We start from the raw sequence: 21,695 nt of genomic DNA, 5'->3' as shown, positions 1-21,695 counted from the left end.
AGGTTCTTCAATTCCTATGCAAACATGAGAATGTCGAACACATTTTATTACTCTCAATACTCATCAGTAGCATCAGTTTAGCGTGTATTCAAAGTTCCATTATTTCACTAATCGGCATTTTAGGAATTTGCAAGCATTTTTTACCTTCTAGCAGAAATAACTTTTTAAAACGCAATGCCTTAGAATGGTTCTTGTCATGGAACGTTTCCTTCCCCCCATTGAACCTTATGCGACGACGAATTGGAATACGGGCCTTGTTTTCTAAATTGTTTCAAAAACATTCAAGTCTACACAACAGAAAAAAAAACTATGAAACGAAACCTACTCTGCTATGATCTAGATCTACCGGAGAATAACCAGTAAACTTTTTATAACTATCACACAGAGTAATTAAATTACTAAATCCCCTACCTACTGACAAAAACCCGCAAGAATCTTGTAAATACATAGATCTGTATGATATAAGCTACATAGAGAGAAAGAATTAATCTATTTGCAACAACAACAAAAAGTATCTGAAACCAGTTGACCTGTAGGAGGTTCCGATAATTTCAACTTGCAAACCAAAACGATAGTCCCAATAAATTTCTATCGAACCCTTGCTCTAACACTGCGATAATAAGCACACCCATAATAGACCACAACAATATGGTTCTCTTTTGGGGAAACAAATACAGGATCGCTAAAATTGTTACTCATAGTAGAAGCCGAATCACGGAAAAGTAGTGAAGTCGAACAGTAAAACCCGAAACCGAACGCTGTTTGAATTTGTTCAACTGATTAAGTGTAGAGATAGAAGTTGCAACATAAAGCAGACACCCGAGAATCATACTTTTGGAAGTTATGATGAATTTGATTTAAGAAGAATTATAGATCCTTATAAAACAGAGAGATGAAGAGTATCTTAGTATATTATCTAATAGAAACAAAAGACGAACAAAAAATGTGAATAACTTGATTCTTAATTACAAATGAAAAGGAGAAGCAGAGATGAAATAAAACAAATACCTTATCCGCCTCACTTGATGAATTGAACATCTGTTGTTTTATTTGGGCTGATTTCCTTACCATATCCTACCGTAAATATGAGTACCTATTAGAATGTTATTGCACTGTTGTAACAACTGCGATCCAACTGGAATCATCGAGATAGCCATGAGTACCAACTTTTGCTATGGTTTTCTAACTCGATATCGAGATACGGAATATCGAATTAGGGAGAGTTGACTGTACTCATGAAGAAATAAAAAAAAGGGTTTTTGGGCTAATGCTTCTACTACAAATATCCAACAGTTGGTCGCAACAAGCAACACGTGACAGGTGTGCTTCGTCAACATGTCAAGGTTATGTTGTGTCGCAACTCAGTTCGCCACGTGCTTCCATGGAGTGGGTCAAGTTCAAATGAAGAGCAGCAACAGGTGGCCATGCTTTTCATCTGGGTTGGGGGTTGTCTCCCGGGGTGACCGCGTTGACCGGGTTGCTGATGTTTTCCGATTGTAAACAGAGTGAAAATTTTCCGAAAGTGGCGGAAGTTTTTCGGCGGTTCCGGATTTGAGCGAATTTTCGACGGAAATGACATACGGAACGACCTTCTGCTGAATCACCGAGATGAGTCGAAGGCTGGCCAAGTTGCACAAACCGTGCGACAGGCTGGACAAGTACGACAATGAGCCGTACATGCAGAACCCGCTGCTGAATCTGTTCCTGTCCGAGGTGAAGGAACGACGCCATTATAGTTTTATCCAAAGAAAAGCTGCCGCGGTGAGTTGTAATAAATAAAATTTTCGTACAATTAAGGCATATTTTGTCATATTTATTTAGAGAAGTTAGAGGTTTAGGTTTAAATAATTATTGTTTTACATAAGTCGTGACCCATTATCAATTGCTTCGAGCACTTTAGTGAATTAGGTTATGGTTCATTGAACTGTTATGTTTTGACGGGGTAATCGATCGATAAATACTGCCATAAAAATAGATTTCTATTTTTCAAAAAGGTGAGCAATCTGTTAGTAATGTTCTTTACGTTAATGTAAATGTTAACACAGAACATGTGTCAAATGTACAAATCGAAGTTGAAATTGCGAAATGAAACCACGAACTCCGGTGGGGATCGAACCCTCAACTCCCTATTTGCCAGCTGGGCGCTTCATCGCTGATGATACAATGAAACCTCCAGTAGTCGATAATGTAGGGATCAACGTGTCATGTAAAGGAACGGAAATCCTTTGGAATGCTGAAATTGTGACTCTAACATGGTTCAATGAGTCGATATCGAGTAATCAGTAAGCCGATGTTCCACTCATAGAGGTTTCACGCTTTGGGGTAATCGAATTCAGCTCGCCTTCGAACGTCGGGTTCTTTCAAATGGCTCCACAGCTTGTATGCTTAAGCGCCCTTCTAGCCAACAGAGGGTCATGGGTACGATCCCTACAGCAAGTGGATTCTTTTCGCGATGTCAACTTCGAAAAATGGTACATTTAAATTGTCAAGTTCTAGGTGATGTGAACTACGAATAAACGCTGATGCTTTTCAACATACGGTTTGACAAATGTATCGAATGCTTTTTCAACATCGGACAGAGCCATGGTAGAAGTTTTGGACAAGGACTTGTTCCGTCTGAGCATGTTGGTGACTCGGGACGATTCTACCCCATTACCCCGAAAGCCATTTCCCCGAACGACATCACCCCGAATTCCATCACCCCGAATGCTATTTCCCCGAATTCACAATTATCTTGACATGATGATATTGATGACGTTTCTCCATGATATTGGAATTCGGGGTAATGTCATTCGGGGTGATGGGTCATTCGGGGTTTTGGAATTCGGGGTAATGACGTTCGGGTCAATGGCATTCGGGGTAATGGGGTAGAATCACTCGGGACAGTTGGTGCACGGTTGATCGATCGCTTCGGAAACCAAACTGTTCCTCGAGCATGATGTTGTTTTGCTCAACAGAAGCAAGAAATCGGCGATAAACTGCCCTTTCGGAAAGCTTTGATAATGCTGAGTGAAGGCTGATGGGGCGATAGCTTTTGGGGGAGAAAGGATCTTTGCCAGGTTTCCTGATGGGGATGACTGACTTCCAGGACGATGGGAAGTAGAGGTGATCATAGAACTGAACACTCAAGTGCTTGAGTTTCAAGTTCATGATGGAGTTCGCCAGTTGTGATCTCCAACACCTCCGAGAAGGCGTTGGGAATCTGATAAAAGACAATAATACAAAGATTTCTGTGATTGAAAATAGAGAATTTTGAGATGTTTGTTTCCATGGTGTTGTGGTAACCACCGGGGCCCACGGTGTACTGTATTAAGAAGGTGATATAGGTATTCCGAAAACTGACAGCTACTTAACAAACGAATTTGCGAAAAAATGAACTAGTGGTCCGGAAGGTATATGGTACGATAGGGGTGGCGTCACATGTTTACAATCAAACTTGATATTTACACCAGTAAAGAGCCTGCCTTGTTAATTTTAATGCCGTGCCGGGGTTTAACATTTATGAATAAAAGTTTGTGCCGGACATTAACAGTGGCGAACGATTCAAAGTTTGTTGAAGAAACAAATTTAAGGCACTTTCCCATCGTTGTAACGATAAAATGTGTAGTCATACAAATTTAACGGATTTGAAAAAAAGCTCGTTTCAGCTCACCAAATGATCTTCCATCCTTGACTGAGCAGCCACAAACCACTTTCAGCTTCATTTAACGCATGCAGACTAGCAAATTATATGAAACAATTGGAAAAACTGATTTTTTTTACTTCAGTACCAGTAATAGTAATACGATCCTATAATAGTTAGTCTTATGGGAAATCAATGTAAACCACTATTATAGGAACAGAAACTAGCAAATACCACTATTACATAGACATGTTCCAATAATGTTTATTTAAAATATTCAATGATTTTATGATCCTTTCGTATATTTTGGAAGATGGAAAGTTTATCACCAGAGTATGCGGAGATACAATGCTTTTTCTAATTTTGAGAGAACAAAAATCTAAAATTTATTTGTAAACATTATTTAAGTTAGTCAAAAAATAATAAAAAATGGCCTATAGAGCGAAGTTATGTCAGAATATACTACAGTATTCAGATATTACACTCAATCACGAAAATAATGAAACCCTAATAATTTATATCGAGTTTATCCACACGATCAAACGATCAACGATCAACTGATGGAACATACACTTCGTAGTTACTACTCCGTGATCAATCAGGATAGTGATATTGCACAGAGAACCACTCAGATGAAGCTTGGGTTTTAGCTTTTTTTCCATTTTCAATGTGCAATCACACTACCCTTGATATTTCTCGATTGATAACGGCGCCGGCCACGTCCTTATGTCCACCGGGGAGAGGAAGGAAGTTAATTAGTAAGCCGTTGTTACTAGAAAACCGGAGAATCTCCTGCATTTCCCACAGCTACCTTGGAAGTAGGAGTGTTTTGTTAGTGATGGATTAAGTACTCGACCATATGGATACCACTGTGGTAAGCTGTTAAGTCGATATATTCAATTCTAGCGATGGATAGAACTGATGATGTTTGCGCCATACTGACGCAGAGAGATAGAGAAAGACAGCTTTTAGAAAGAGTGTTACAAATATGTGAAAGGGACGGGCCTGGGATTGAACCCACGACCTTCCGCTTGCAAAGCAGAAGCGATAGCCATTAGACCACCAACCCCGTCAGTTTATATCGAGTTTATCCACACAGAGAAAAAATACCCTAGCTTGAAACAACCAAAATGTTTGTTGAATTTGAATTGAATTTGAAAACTGACAATTTTGTTACCGTTAAGTCACCAGTCACCGTGCGGCCTCCATTCACCGTGCACATATACAAATTCTTACAGAATATTCATACAATCTTCACAAATTATTCTTTTGTCAGCAAAATAAGATAAAACTGATGAAATGAAATAGTTTTTGCCACAAAGCATTTTGAAAAACCTAGTTTATGCAGTCAAAATCATGTGAATTCTGTTTGATAATGAGATTTTTCAATACTCTTAGTAGAAACACCAAAAATTCACATTTTTCGTTTTAACGTTTTTCGTTAATTTTTCAAAATTTCAACAGGTTTTCACTGTAGATACTATTAATGAGATGTATTTCATCGTATGAGCAATGAGATTTTATGCAAATTAGAATTTTTTATTGTGTCTCAGTGGAAACCCAAATGCACGGTGAATGGACCCATTTCAGTATATATGGTTCCTATTACCGTGCATTAGTGTGAAAGGTATGAAATTATTCGATAATATTAGATTTATTGTTATGTCGTGATTTAACTACTTCATATTTAATTTTTGAGTGAATAAGGAATGGTTTGGACAATACAGTCAAACCTCTTATAACGATTTTAGTGAAAAAATAAATATTTTGCCGAGTTTTAAACTTTTTACGTTTTTATTGTAAATGAAGATTTGAATACACTTAAAATGACTGCGCACACTACTAGCAACATAGTTGCTCCATCAACAACGTTTCTTCAAGATACGAAATAAAATCTTAACGAAAACTATACGCACGGTGAATGGTGCACTAGTGTGCATGCTAAATGGTGACATAGAACGGTACGAGGCGCCCTCAACATGACAGTTGCAAACATAATTTTTGAGTAATTTTTTGTTATGTATCATTAGTTTTAGATTTTCCCCTGAATTACGATATAATTGCACGCTACGTAGTGGTATTCTAGTATGCTACAAATTATTTGGAAAAGTTATAGATTTTTTTGAAGTGCAAATTTTTCTTAAATGCACGGTGAATGGTAGCTTGACGGTATTTTGAATTTAAAATTTGTTGTTCCAAACTCATGGTTTTGCTTGAACCTAATTTGTTTATTAGGTTGTTTCAATATAACATCTTTGTGTTCTTGTAATGTGAATAATTGTCGTTTCAAACTAAGATTTTAGTTCGTTTCTATAAACGGCTGGTTTGATTTGACTAAAAAATAGGTTATTTGTTTCTCTGGTTAACTATAGGCATCAATATAGAATAACGGGTTGGTTCGACCAAAACAGTACGTTGAATCAAACTTGGATTTTATTTGAGTTAGAAACAACCGAAATTTTAGTTTGTGACAAACCATCTTCATGTGTTGTTTCTGCAAAAGCAAGATTGGTCAGCTTTAATGTTTAATAAGCAACAGCATTTTATTCTCTGTGAAAAGCATTTCAACTAAAGATGCCTGTGAAGGTAATTTAAATGATAATTTATTCTATATATCGTTTATTCAATACTTTTACTTTTTTCAAGATTCTATGATAACGAACAAGAAATGCTGCTGCTGACGCCTTATTTTTCATTTGAATTGCTCACCAGAGAGGTAAGACAGATTTTCTCATATTTCTTGGATGTGCAGATAATTTTTTTAAATATCATTTCAGATTGGAGAAAGTGACTAACCATGACCCAGATTAGTATTTTTAGGAGGAAAACGGCGTGCAGATTTTCGTTCGATACTAAGAGCCTGGCATTTCAATAATTTATCTCAGAATACATGTATTGCACGGAACCTAAATAAATAATACCCCATGTGAGATTTTTGTTTTTATCAATATTAATAATTAAAACATAAAACACAGATCTGCACCTTATCCAAAAAAAATTGGTTGAATCAACTAGCAAATTTGTTTATATCTATAATAGATTGTTGTTCAAATCAAACCACTGTCGTCAGTTTGAGACAACCTACATTCTTGGTTGTTTCAACAAATGTCAATCGAAACAACAAATGGTTTGATTGTTTCAAACAAAGATTTGTTGAAATTATCTAGAATGTTGTGGAACGGACAACATGAAATCTTAGTTTGTTTCAAACGATGCATTTTGTTGATTTAAAGATAAATTTTGTTTGTGTATATTTCAAGCTAAAGTTTTGTTTGAAATAAACTAATAATTGGTTGTAACTACTAATTATTTTTATCCGTGTACCACATTTCGACAGAAGATGTGCTTTTGCTCTAGATGGACTAGATGATATTTTGGCGGGTTAAAGATATATTAAGAATTCCATCAGTTCTGCTGTTTCTAATGCTATTCTGATGCCTGGAGTACGTTTTTCTGAACCCATTGAAAACCACTTGGTCCAGTCTGAAGTCTGCTTTTTCGATTGGATTATCATTCACTTGCCTCTTTCCCATTATGAGAAATAGTTTTGCTTTACCGGCCATTTTCCTAGCCTTCTTCGACTGATTTTTCAATCGTCGTTAAGGCATCTCCTTCTCATAAGGCGAAACATACTTTTTGCCTTCTCTGGTCGGATTTTCATCCACCATTTCGGCGCCTCCCTTATTTAAGGCGAGACATTCTTGCCGTCTCCGGGTTTTTCACCGTTAAGGCGTCTCCCTACCATTAGGCGAGACATTTCTCTTGCCCTCTCCGGTCGGATTTTCATCCGCCGTTAAGGCGTCTCCCTATTTTTAGGCGAAACTTTTCGTTTTCCATCATACCTGACCCGATCAGATGTTATCCGTTGTAAATACAGGTGTACCTTATAGTTACTCTTAATCGATGAGTTCAAAATCAACTTGAGGTCCGTTCCGTTCCTACATGGATTCCGGCCGTGGGTTCTTACTCATCGCCCTGCCCTATTATGCATTTGTATTGCGCATAACAAAAGCTAGACTCTATGACACTACCCCGAACGCCACTACCCCGAAGGCCATTACTCCGAACGCCACTATTCCGAATGAGTCATTATTTCGAACGCCACTACCCCGAAAGCATTGAGTTTTGAGATTAATAATTGTGGGATATTATAGTGTGAAATTTCAATCAATTAGATATACAATATTGCCTTGGGATCTTGTGGTACTTCTTGACTTGACAGCTTGATTAATAATGAACTCTTTTAAAAGCACGGCCTACTCAGTGCTTAACTACCACAGACGTCAAATCAAGAGAGATGTTATTTTTAGTTGTCAGTTAACCACCCGTTAGGAAATTCAGAGCGTGGTCCTCGCCCGTTCATTGGACGTGTTCGGCGTTTACACTGAAATGAATTTTATTGTAGAAACTACTGAATCCATGGTACAATTAAGAACTGCACAAACGATTTTCAATCGACTACATTAATTTGTTAACTCTACCAAAACATAGTCAGTTTCACTACACAAGGAAATATATTCGGTTTATTTAACCATTGTTGCAGTATTTATGACTAGAAATATTCTTTATTCGACAAGGTTGGTATTATACTTTTGACTACACTGTGTTGTACGGTGGGTGTCACGGATTGAAATACTAGGGTAACGGTCGTATTTTGGACCCCCTAAGGAAGTGATTTTAGTTTTTTGTTCCAATTAACTAATTTCACAGCGTAACCATGTCAAAGAACATGCCAAAATGTAGAGAAAAACTTCCTCTGTGAGATTAAAATGCCCATACGGACATGTAGTATCCAAAAAACGTTCAAAATAATTGAATTGTGAAGCACTGTTTTTCATTATTTTGGACACACCAATACATCTTGGACCCTCAAAGTATATATTTTGGACCCCCGGCATTTTTCATCGTTTGGCGACAAAGTCCACGACACTGGTTGTATAATATGCTTGCCCATAGTCCAGAGGTTCCCAAACTTTTTATGTTCGTGGCGCCCTTGACAATTTTCTGGGAATGGCGCGGCGCACCAGTATGAAAAAAGCGGAAGTTAAACATTTTAATTATTTATAAATTTAAGCTATTTTGAATTCTTTTGCATTTCATTGTTTTAAGTATTATTACAAGAACAACATCACAATAACTTAGAGGTAAGAAGTATAACTGAAAACAGAATTTCTATATGATGGCTAGCTTGCTTTCTCAGGCTGATTTGACAGAATTAGAGAGATATTTTAAATCACAGAACAAATTAAAATTTTAATATTGAGCTTTGAATAATATCTTGATATTAAGCCTAGAATTTAGTCTCACATATAAAGGATGAAATGCAAAAAAAATAAAAATAAACGTAAAGCTTCTGTGTTTTATAAGGGAATATTCCACTTTTAAGGTGAAGATGCATCGAAGTAAAGCTAGAAATTTTCCAGAAAATCAGACATAAATTGAATTTGATTATTTGATCGATTGGTTCCACCAGCGAGTGATCAATCGAACATGTTTTCAGCTTAAACGGATATCTTGATGTCCAGTTTTGTGCTCCTGGAAATTAGAGGTATGGCTTCGATTAATCTTCACTTTAAACATTATTAACAACATTAAATTAAGTTTAAATTTATGTTTCAATAAACTAAACGTCGTTTTCATACCCACATTTCATATTTTTTTTCAAGAAGAAATCATTTTTATTTATTTTTTGTACAACTTTTTAACATGCAGTTCAATTTTTATTTGGATTATTGAAAATCGAAAAGGTGAAATAACATTTCATTTAACCCTTCAATACCCAAATTTTTATTTTCGATCTTAATATCATTTTCAGTTACCTAAAATCGTTTTAAACACGTTTGGGCAATGATTTATTTTTATTCAAAAATCAATGAATTTTGGTTTTTGATTTTTATTATTTTTATTTTTGAACATCACTACCCTTTTTAATTTTTTCTTGAAGCGTCTTCTAGTTACTGATTTTCAGCAATAATAAAAATTCAAGTTTTTACGGTACTTTTAAAAATATTAATTTTTTTTCTGGCATTTTTATTTTTCGTGTAATTAACGAAAAAAAAGGTTTGAAATTATTTTAATACATTTGGCTCTTCTTCTGTGATAGTTTTGATTTAAACATTATTAACAACATTAAATTTAGTTTCAATTTATGTTTCAATAAACTAAACGTCGTTTTCATACCCACATTTCATATTTTATTAAGAAGAAATCATTTTTTTTTTGTACAACTTTTAATTTTTTTTATTTATTGTCGTCAATCATGTTTGTAGACCGTTACATAGAATTTCCATAATTAACGAAAAAACAGGTTTGAAATTATTTTAATACGATCAAGCTCTTCTTCTGTGATAGGTTTGTCGTAGAAAAATAAAAAAGGTACGATTTTTTATAATACACGTTAAATGCACCTCAGGCATTTATAGGTCCCGGCAAACTTCGTCTTGGTCTAGGTCTAGGTCTGTGATCCTCAGACCTGACGGAAATGCATTGTTCCAGAAACCAACTTGAGGAAGAAAAATGATATGTCGTCGACATTCGAAAAAAAATGATGATTCAACATTACAAAATTAAATCTACTATCCTTCTTTCTTGTACTGCTTAGAAATATAAAAGGGTTTTTTTCAAAGCAAATAAGGAAGACAATACTATCAGAAAAATGATCGAAATGTTCAATAAGAGTCAATGAGTAAAACTATGTAGGGGTCAGTACCGATGTCATCACATAATTTGAATGCTAGGTACATTTGCACCTGATTTATTATCTTTACAATTGTTTTAACAATTTTTGATATCTAAAATATTGAGCACGTATTAGCTTATGAGCTTATTTCAAGTTTGGTAGGGATCAACTCGCGGCGCCCCTAGAAAAGTTCTACGGCGCACCAGGGCGCCGCGGCGCACAGTTTGGGAAGTACTGCCATAGTCTAATCAAACAATTGACAATGGAAAACCGAAGAAATTCTACGCTTTTAGTTCTGAAATTTGAGAAGAGTTTTTGTTTACATTTGAACAATTTCTGACGGCTTCGATTTATGTGTGTAACGTGTTGTAACGGTTGCATGGATGAACCGATTAAATTAAATTAATTTCAGATAGAATAAACACATTTTCTATGTACAAACGCTTGCTGCAAGTGCGGAATAGTCCTATCTTTCCAAATGGCATGCGAACTGAGTTGGTCTTTCCATTTAAACTGGGAAATTTGCAGGAAAATGTCCCAGGGGGTCCAAAATATATTGGTTACCCTAGCTGATAAATGTATCTAACAGTATCAGCATAGCTCTAACCCTCAAGAACCCATGGGCAAAGGGTTCATTCATTTATTTCATAACGCCGAAAATGGCCATTTTGGACACTAACCCACCCCCTCGTAACGCTTTTTTTTTAAGAACATTCTACAAATTTTGTATGAGTCGTAACATCATGAGGACACCCACCCACCCCCTTTAGCGTTATGAAATTTGTGAATGAGTCCAAATGTTATGCCCGATTGAATAAAGCACAAAGCAATTCCCATACAAACTTTGAAAGGCTTATGCAGTCTCAGTTTTCATCCAAATGAGCTCACCTTTTGGGAGGACACTCATAATTTGATCTAAAATCGAAAGAGCGGTGTGGAGCAAAAACGATTTTTTGAACCACCTTAATGGACATGAACACCGCAAGTGACATCACGGTGATATCGAAGCAAACCTGGAACTGTTTGGGCAACCCTCCGATGAGGGAACCGATGATCCAAGCAATCAGGGCGTCAGGTAAACCACTTCATGTGAAGGATGAGTTCCAGTGCAACGTCAGCAACAATGGCAAAACCGCTCGGGGAAGATGTTTCGTTACGACGGCTGCCAACCTCATTCTAGTAGACATCGACTGGATCGAACTGTTTGAGCTGTGGTTGGTTCCCCTCTACTCCGTCTGCAAGCAAGTAATGGCAAAGTCAATCGACCTTCAGATTCATGAATTCCGAACGAAGCACGCAGATGTTTTCAACGATTCTTTGGGGCTCTGCAAGAAAATAAAGGTAAAGCTTTTTCTAAAACCAAATGCAAACCTGTATTCTGTTTCAAGCGATCAGTTCCCTCCAACACCATCCCGATGGTCGATGCTGAACCCACACGATTGCAAACGTTGAGCATCATCGAACCTGTCGAATGGGCTGCTTCCATCTGCATCTGTGCGAACTACTCAATAGGACTCAACCAAGCGGTGAAATCCAACCACTATCCACTTCCAACGCTGGTTGAACCCTTGGCAAAACTTAACAGCAGCATCGTCTTCAGCATAGGCTAGGAGATGTGGATGAATGAGGATGAATCTGTCATTTAAGGTGATTATAAAACGAAGCCAAACTTTGAATTTTCAATTGCACTAGACGAGAGAATCTGACAACAGTTCGCGTTGAAAACCAATCAAATTGCTTGTCTGTTGGTGGTGACCCATTGGATAGATTTTCAACGCGGAGCGCTGTTTGGTTCTCAAGTCTTGTGCTCTTGAAAATTTAAGAAGTGGCTTCGTTCTATAATCACCTTAAATACGCCTCAAATTTCATACAAAATCTACATTTTTCAGCGATAAGTTCATCCCTCATTCATTCTAGATAAACCACTTCCAGTAGCCTATAACTGATCTATTATTAGGGGCATATCGTGGACCAACAAGGCATCTGTCTGGACCCCGGAAAAGCGTAGGCCATCGTTGCTCTTCAACCGCCAACCAACGCTTCCAAACTTCGATCGTATCTAGATGCGATTGATTTCTACGGCAGGTTCATGCGCAATATACACGAACTGCATCATCCAATGGACCAGTTGCTGAAGAAGGACGAGAAATGGCGATGGACTCTGGAATGCCAGAAATCTTTCGATCAGTTCAAGACGACGCTTCAATCAAATCTGCTGCTGACGCATTATGACCTTAAGCTTCCATCGTGGCAGCGGATGTATCATGTACTGCCATCGGGGTAGTCATCTTTCATGAATTCCCTGATGGCAGAATGAAAGCCGTGCAACACGCTTCCAGACCGCATGGACTGTGGACAACCCGAGAAGGACTGCGAGGTCCAGTAGATGGGGTCTATTTCAAGTGGCCGACAAAGACAACGAAAACTACGATCAAGTAGCTGAATCAAACCTTTGCTACATTCGGCGTTCTAGAGGTAATCGTTTCGGATGACGGCACCCACAATCAAATGGCCTAGCCGAAAGATTCGTGGACATCCTGAAGAGAAGCCTCCGGAAACTCTGCTCGGGGGGAGCACGCTAGAAGAAGCCTTAGCTACGCTCCTGCAAATTTACTGCTTCACTCCGACCAGCGACCTAGGCGGAAAACCACTGGCCGAGATGATGTTCGGCAGACCGCTACGTACCGTTTCATCACTGCTCCAGCCAAGCAGAAGCGACGATGTAAATAAATCCAGAGACAGGAAGATGCAAAACGACGCTTTCAACCGGAAGCACAGCGCAATCAAGAAAGGGTTTTCAGCACGTGTACATAAAGTTTCATCGAGCAAACGTCTGGTAGTTGGAACCAGCAACCGTCATCGAGAAGATCTGATCCGTGAACTACAATGTGTTCCTTGAAGATAGACATCGCTTGGTACGGTCGCATGCCAACCAGTTCAAGGCGGAAAGCAGTCCAGCAAGTCAGCCTACGCCACTATCGATATTCTTCGATGGTTGCGGACTCCCAACTATGGACCGATGCACGCGTTCACTATTTGACATTTTAGCGGTGCCGTGTTATTTATGTGACCATGGAAACAAGTGAATTCGGCACCGCTCAAACGTCAAATTAGTGAACTCGTGCATTGATCCATAGTAGAGACTCCGCTAACCAGCATTCATTACGAACAGTTCGAAGAACCACATTTGGCCAGTCCGGAAATATCCTACCTGACGAAAGATTTGCCGGAGGATGAAGCCGGAAGCAACGACTGTTCCATAGACGAACCAATCGAGGACGAAGATCCGAAAGCAGAGGATGGTCCAGCTCCGGTAGCAACGGATCGGCCAACGGGGTACACCCATCCTGGAGAGAGGACGGCGTATGATTCAACGTCCAACCCGGTTCAAGCCATATTGGATGATGAAACCTTAACCATTATCAATTTTGGGATTTACAAAAGCAGTTTCTCCATTCAAATTTATGAAAGTTCACATGGAACTGTGTTCACTGTATTTTTAAATCAGTTTTGAACAGAAAAAAATGCTGTTGAAGTTTCGATGATGACGATGATTACGATGACGGATCGTTAAGGCTAAGTAGGCCGTCATTGAAATTTGTACGCGTCGTTGATGATTGTTGCTAATTCATCTCACGATTTCGAATCAAAGAAAATCAGTTAGTTTTGCACTGACACTGCTGAAAATGTATCAGCATACGTGATGCATGTTAGCGCGTACAGTGATACATTTTCAAGTCAATATAAACTATCAAGTCTGAGTCTTATCACTTTGAAATGCAAGCTGAAAAGTCATCATTGATACCAAAACGAATGATGGGCTACTTAGCCTTAAGGCCTAACTAAAAAGGGAGTTAATATCGAAACTGAAAAAGCAGTTTTCTCTTTTTAAATTGACAAAACGAAGAAAATAAAAACGCACTGCTTTTTTATTTGTCATATAAAATTGCTTTGTGTTTTTGTTTTCTTTGGTTTGTCGGTTTAAGAAGAAAACTGCTTTTTGATTTTTGTCATTTGCTCCATTTTTACTTGGGCCTCAAGGGGGGGGAAATGATGGGTCCCATTTGTTACCACAACACTATGGAAACAAACATCCTAATATTCACAATTTTCAATCACAACAACCCTTGTATTCTTCATAAATAATTTGACTATCAATAAATTACCATTTAGTTTACCAGTTACAGTCAAGATTTTTTCATTTATCATTCAAGTAATCCGGACATAACAATAAATTATTTATGTTTTCTTTAATTTCACAAAAACATACCCCTTTCTTTTTATTTAATTTTTGTAATAAAACATTGACTTGCTAAAAATGCACTTTATTCAACAACTATGAATGGTTCGTCATTATGACTGTCGGCATAAGAGTGTCCTGCGATGGTCTAATATAAATAGTCTATAATACGCTATAAACCACACTATGTACCACTATTATTGGAAACACACTATCACTGGATCAGCCACCCTAATACCACGAAGCTGGTCTGGCGAGACAATGACTGTAAAAAAAATGATGGCCGCAGGGACGTGACAGACTCCATTATTAATGAGCTCTCGATTTGTTTAAATTGAGAATGGCTAGCTAATCCTAAACATCGTTCATTGATTTTCCGAGAAATTCAAATTTATCACGGGGTAGTAACTTATTACAAATTGTACGGTTATCACGGCTCATGCACAAAATCGAAAATGTTTTTCAAACCGTTGCACCCTAAAAACATCTTTTGCTTCCAGGAAAAAGTTAAAATCTGCCGCCGCAAAACCGAAGACCTGGACGATGTTATTCCAAAGCCCGAATCTTACTACGTCGATCAGCTACGCGAGCATGCCAAACGGGCTCCGGTTCCCAAGATGCTTTCGCGGACTGAGGAAAAAATTCTATCCTTCGTGCCGAAACGACTGCGACAGCAATATCCAACCGCTCTGGCAAACTACATGGTGGACGTCCACGAAGACTTCGACAAAGTCATGAAAGCCTTCAGCTGCCAGAAGATCTTTAAACCTGCTCCCGATGACTATGTTCCACCGAGAGAAAAGTTTGAATTCAAACGCCTGGGAAGGACTCCCAATTACAAGAACTTCCTCAAACATAAGGCTGCCATTCAAAAGAACCTACTTATTCCCCATCCGTTCATTCGCTGCATTATCCATTACTCCTATTCGGACTTTCCACCGGTCCTGAACGATTACACCAAGTATAGGATGAAGGATGAGATTACGTTGAATGAGCTTCGCGATATGGCCAAGAAGGAACTCCAGGGATACAACAATTTCATAGCCCAAGAATGGTATCCGAAGGTTACGCGGATACTGAAGAAACACTATGATCGTCGTACGCTTCCGAAATCGATGTGGCCGAAAGTGATCAACTGCGCCTCCGGGCTTATCAATCGGCAGCTAACCGAATTGAAACTGCGCACCATTGAGCATCTACGGCAGACCGTTCTCAATGTTCATAAAATTCCACAGATGAAGGTCATCGCCATATGTGACGACGGCGTGGTGGACTTATTTCCAAGCTTGAACGACATTTTCAGCGTTTACCAGAACGCGATCGAGGACATTGCCATGGTGGGTTCACGTTTGGATCCACTGGAAAACATGATCGATGCTCAGGCATTTGTGACCAAGTTCAGTTTTATGAAGGTTGTAGTCGGCGATATTACACTACAAGAGGCTCACAATGCTTTGCAACTCGCTCTTGAGAAGACTTTCGAACCATTGGCTAAGTATTTGAAGGACTTCCAGGAAGAGTTTGCCGGTTTGATCAGCCCAGAGATCCGCCAAGAGTTGGATGAGTTTCTGAGCGAACCCCGTTCGTTCGAGGAATATTTGGAGAAGATTGACTACTTCCAAGCGTACAACGAAAAGATCAAGAACATGGTGATGAAGGAGTACTTCTACGTGGCCATCGTGAATCAATCGGATGCTATCGGTAGCGTGAGGAAGATGGTGCGGGAGTACATTGAACGCATTGCGTCGCACATCGCGGTGGAGCATAGGAAGGAGAGTCAGCGGATCTGCAAGGAATTTGAAGAGATTAAGGATCGAGCTCTGGAAATACCGACGTCTACTGAGCAGCTGATGGCTAACGGGGAGTACATGACACGCGCCAAGACCGAGGTTATTGAGGAACTGCGCGAGAAGATTCAGGAATCGATGAGGGTATGGGTGTTTTGCTCATTTAAAGTGTGAATTTGTGTCATTGTCATTTTTTACAGATTGGAGCTTACTTGGTGGAGCTACTGGAACTGCCACCAGATCACATGGATGTCCAGGTCGAAAGCATCAACTGGTATTTCCGGATACAAGCAGTTTTCGATATCAATTCTACGAATTTCGAAACCTACAAGTTCCAGTTCGAAGAGAAACTCCAGGAGGTGACGAAACAGTTGAACGAAAAGATGGAGGAAATGATACCCAAGATAGCGATCATCAACGACATGACGGAAACGGAGAAGTTCCGGGATTATGTAATGCTGCTGCAAAGTTACATTGATCAGATATTTGTCTTTGAGGATTATGTCAAGTGGATCAATAAGGAGGAAGTGCTGTTCAAGTTTCCTAAGTCGCAATATTCGGTGTTGGAAGCGATCAAAACGTTCATCGTGCCGTTCTATAAATTGATCAGGTAATTGTAGGTTGATTCATCACCACCGAACACTACTAACAGTTTTAGAGTATCTATCTATATAAATAAAAATGGAGTAGTGTTTGTATGTCACGAAATGACTTCCGAACGGGTCAACCGATTTGAATGATTATTTTTCCGTTTTATTCTTCAAGTGTTCCGACGTGTTTGTGTGTATAAAAAACCCAGGATATTCACCGGTAAAGTTAGAAAAAACGAGCGTGAACGGAACTGGCATTTTGTATGGGACGATCCATAGCGTTTTCAACAGCCTACTTGATGGCAAGACGAAGTTTGCCGGGCCCACTAATATAGAATAATGATCAGTTAGCTCATTTTTACAAGGAGGAGATCTGCAATCCGACCCCTGACATCATCTTTGAGAGCGCCGCTATGGTCGTAGATGCCCTTTTACAGGCATATTCAAAGCTGAGCCTCTCATCGATCATTACCCCAAGATGCCTGAGGGATCGCTTGAACTCTATGGTGCAATCACCTACCGAGATAAGCGCCGGTGCTCGGATTTGCGGTTGTTGACCACCACCACCTCAGTCTTGTGACGGGCCAGTCCTAGTTTACTAGACTCCATCCATTCCTCAACTATGGAAATAGAGTGCGCTGCTGTCAACCCACTTCCTTCATCGATTCGCTATAGACCACAAGGGTGATATCGTCGGCGAAGCCAACAATCATAACACCCGTCGGAAGGGGCAGCCTCAGTACGTCATCGTACATCGCATTCCATAATAGCGGGCCCAGGATTGAACCTTGAGGCAATCCCGCGGTAATTCGAACGCTTTTCTTCCCCTCCTCTGTGTCATACAGTAGAATCCTACCATCAAAATAGCTTTCTAGAAGCTTACACAACTGCACCGGTACCTTGAGGCGGTGAAGTGCGTGGGCTATCGCTTCTCAGCTTGCGCTGTTGAACGCCTTTTTCACATCCAGAGTGACAATAGCGCAGTAACGGATGCCACTCTTTTTGTCTTTGGTACTAGCATGTTGAGGATCAACTTTTCCAACAACTTGCACGTCGATCCTGAAAGACAGAAAGGTCTATACGCCGACGGGTCCCTGGTGGTTTCCCCGTCTTTGGTAGTACTACCAATTCCTGTTGCTTCCATACGTTCCATACGGGAAGATTCCTTCATCTATGTAGCATTGCATCGTGGTTCTGAACATGTCTGGTTCCGCATTGACTGTCGCTTTCAGGGCAACATTCTGGATACCATCGGGTTCTTGGTGCCTTATTTGACGCAAATGATTCCACGACTTCTAGAAAAATTCCTCAATCGACCACCTTGGGGGCGCGTAACAGCTGCAATAGAACACGCCGTGAATTTTTGCGATCCTATAACACTTCCCCGAATACTATTACCCCGAAAACCATCACCCCGAAAGTCAATACCCCGAATGGTCAAGTACCCCGAAAACCAATACCCCGAAATCCATTACCCCGAATAGTCCGTTACCCCGAATACCATTTCCCCGAATGGACCATAACCCCGAATTTTCTTGCCCCGAAAAATTCAAAATGAAGATTCGACAAATCAACACCATACATTTTTTAAATAATTAGTTGAGGTTAAGCACGTCTTCTCTTGTTCGTTGGAGGTCATTGTCTATCAAATTGTCGCTAATGTACAGTATTGGACAAAACATTTGCAACTTTTTCGATTTTCCATACAAAATGACCAACTTTGGTAAGCTAGATCTCAGTTACTTATGGACCGATTCTAATGAAACTTTCACAGAACATCAGATATAACTTGAATTTTAATATATATATTTTTGAATATTTTTTCCAATCACGAGTTTATAGGTAATAACGGTTTGACTAAAGTGTAATTTTCGACGAAAAATTCAAAACTTTTAATCTCAAAATCTGATAGCCCTACACAAAAACTGTCTTCAGCAAACTTATTCATCTCGTCAAAATCTACAACTTTGCTGAAGATTTCATGAAGCTATTTCTTCAATATGTTAAGTTATGTCAAACCACACTAACACTTTAGTCAAACCGTTACTGCTTTTCAACTTGTGATTGGAAAAATCACTCAAAAATATATGTTAAAGTTATGTCTGATATTCTGTGAAAATTTCATACAAACAGGTCCATAAACAACTGAGATATAGTTTATCAAAGTTGGTCATTTTGTATGGAAAATCGAAAAAGTGGCAAATGTTTTGTCCAATACTGTATATGACAAAAAGAATCTAAAGATTCGGAAGTAGAAAACTCCTCCTCTATATGACGAAGTGTTCCCTACTTCAAAATATACTTTACTCAATGATATTAGATAACGGTACTAGCCTGGAAGCCGCTAATGAAATACAATTTACTACTTGATTTTTATTTGAATTAGTGTTCTTGTTATCAAAGATTTATTAATTTAATTTTGTGAGGATGGCTGTGTTCACAGATTCATTGTTACATTTTTCGAACTGCTGATAATGCTGGTACTGAATTTGTTTTCACATGTTAATGTCAGAGACCTCTACCGCCCTCTTTCGAAAGCGTTATATCAATTGATGATCAACTTATTCTGGAATGGCACTAGACTATTATACTGACAACTATTTATAAATGCATCGTTAAAGAACAGCCGATGATAAAATTTAACTAAAACAGTACATCTCGGCTGTTCTATAACTCAAAGAAGGGAAAATCATTGGTTAAAACGTACACTCTGGCATTATACAACCCCGAAAGAACAGCCGATGATTGAAAGAATAAAAAAATACAGATAGAAATGTTAGTAGTTATTACGCCGACTAGAATTGCTCGATGTCACTATCAATGCTTAAAATTTGCTGATTTGTACAGGCCGACTGCGATACAAATCGGATCATTCCATATCACATCAACATCATGCTGTCTACTCCATCAGCAGTGCAGTGATGGCGATAGACTATGGATATCACTGATGGGTTAAGTTTAGCTTTAAATTAAGCAGATAAAATGGCAATTTATCATTACGCTATTTTCGACAGTGTTGCAGATAGATTGAAACTATGTGTTGGTCACTGAAAAACATTAATAGCATGGATAATGACCACGTGTTCACTCATTCTGCTGTGATTTTGATCTAGAAAGAGATGTCGCATCACTGTTGTTGTTATTTTAACACTGCCAGGAAAACCTCGCTTGTCGTACATAGAACGAGAGAGATGGAATTTTAGGCTCAAATTCGCGAGCGTCTTTGAAGAATTTCTTGATGTGCATAACTGAATTTCGGGGAAGTGTCGCATTCGGGGAACTGGTTTTCAGGGTGATGTGTCATTCGGGGTAACGTTGCATTCGGGGTAATGGTTTTCGGGATACTGGTTTTCGGGGAGATGGTTTTCGGGGTAATGGTATTCGGGGAAGTGTTATAGGACCCTCCTAGCTGTTGAGACCTATCCTCCACCCAGTTCCCGTTGTTGGCTGGTATGCGGTATGGGTACGATAGTAACACCACGTCTGTCTTTGTTTCCGAGACTGACTGCCAAAGCAGCTGCTGAGCTGCATCACAGTGGTTCAAATTCAACTGTGTTACTTGTTCTCGGACATTTAGGTCCACCCGATTTGCTTACAATCGCTTACCCTTCGGTTCCGCATTCTCAGCACAGCTTAATTGTGTCGAGACTATCGCATTCCAACGACTTTTGGCTTTTCCCGTAGAACTCGATATCACACTGCTCTTTGAGGGCAGCCCAGACCTCCGCTGCATCGGTGACCTTATCCAGATTTTTACACTGGAGAGTCAGTTCTGCAGTCTGTTTATGAAGCCATGCTGCTTAGCAACGCTGAATGAATCAACATCATCGAAGCAACCCTTATCTAAAAATGCGAAAATTTTCATTAGTCGTAAATAAATGTGCTTATTCTGCGCGGCGTGTGAGTCGAGACGTGTCGCTCTTATCTCGAGTGACGTGAGACGACTAATGTCAAATGAGAGCGATACGACAATTGTCATCTCATTCGACTCGTCTCTCCTCACACATCGCGCAGAATAAGCACAAAAACCTAGAACATTACAGACATTTTCTCTTCAATTCCCGAACCTGAAGTCAATAGGTTATTGGCCTGCGAAAATTCTTTTCGAACGGAGGACGATGAAGATAATTCTCAAGAAGCGGAAGACCATTTTCAAGCGGGACCAGCCGGAAATTCCTCAGGAATGTCGACATGAAGACTTCACTGAAGAAGCTTGGCGACAGCGACTACGCCGTCTGGAAGTTTTGGATGGAGTTGGTGCCCATCCAAGAAGACCTGTTCAGCATGGTGAATGAAGAAAAGCCTGAAAATCCGAATCCCGCTTGGAAGGCAAAAGACGCCAAGGCACGGGCGTTGATTGGCCTGTCGGTGGAAGACGGTCAATTGTGCCACATCATCAGCGCTGGTTCGAGCAAGGACATATCACGAGCGGAAACTGGGTTCGCAACGGCTGCACGAAGGAGGTAGTATGTCAGACCATCTAAACGAAGTAACAAATCTGACAAACCGGCTTACTGCGATGGGTGAAGAATTGAAGGAACAATGGGTGGTTGCGATGCTCTTTTCGAGCCTTCCAGAATCGTACAACATTTGATCATCGCTTTAGAGAGCCGACCGGAAGACAACCTATGGGCCCATTCACAAATTTCATAACGCTGAAGGTGGTGGGTGGGTGTCCTCGTAATGTTACAACTCATACGAAATTTGAAAAACATTCATACAAAAAAGACGTTACGTGGGTGTCAAAAATGGACAATTTCAGCGTTATGAAATTTTT

The 21,695-nt window shown here is 39.4% G+C and overlaps 1 protein-coding gene across 1 annotated transcript in view; it reads left to right on the top strand.

The window, feature by feature from the left end:
- The first annotated feature begins 1,512 nt into the window (after nucleotides 1-1,512).
- LOC5564092 (dynein heavy chain 12, axonemal) overlaps nucleotides 1,513-21,695 on the top strand; it is a 45,662-nt gene continuing 25,479 nt past the window's right edge. The window contains exons 1-3 of the mRNA XM_021848698.1: nucleotides 1,513-1,761; nucleotides 15,042-16,472; nucleotides 16,529-16,938. Of these exons, the coding sequence (XP_021704390.1) occupies nucleotides 1,609-1,761; nucleotides 15,042-16,472; nucleotides 16,529-16,938 (1,994 nt within the window). The 5' untranslated portion in view covers nucleotides 1,513-1,608. The remainder of the gene's footprint in view (nucleotides 1,762-15,041; nucleotides 16,473-16,528; nucleotides 16,939-21,695) is intronic.

This window comes from Aedes aegypti, chromosome 3, assembly GCF_002204515.2.
Source record: "Aedes aegypti strain LVP_AGWG chromosome 3, AaegL5.0 Primary Assembly, whole genome shotgun sequence".
Classification (NCBI taxonomy): domain Eukaryota; kingdom Metazoa; phylum Arthropoda; class Insecta; order Diptera; family Culicidae; genus Aedes; species Aedes aegypti.
The sequence above is the reverse complement of the archived record's forward strand: the minus strand, read 5'-3'. Positions and strand labels throughout refer to the sequence as shown.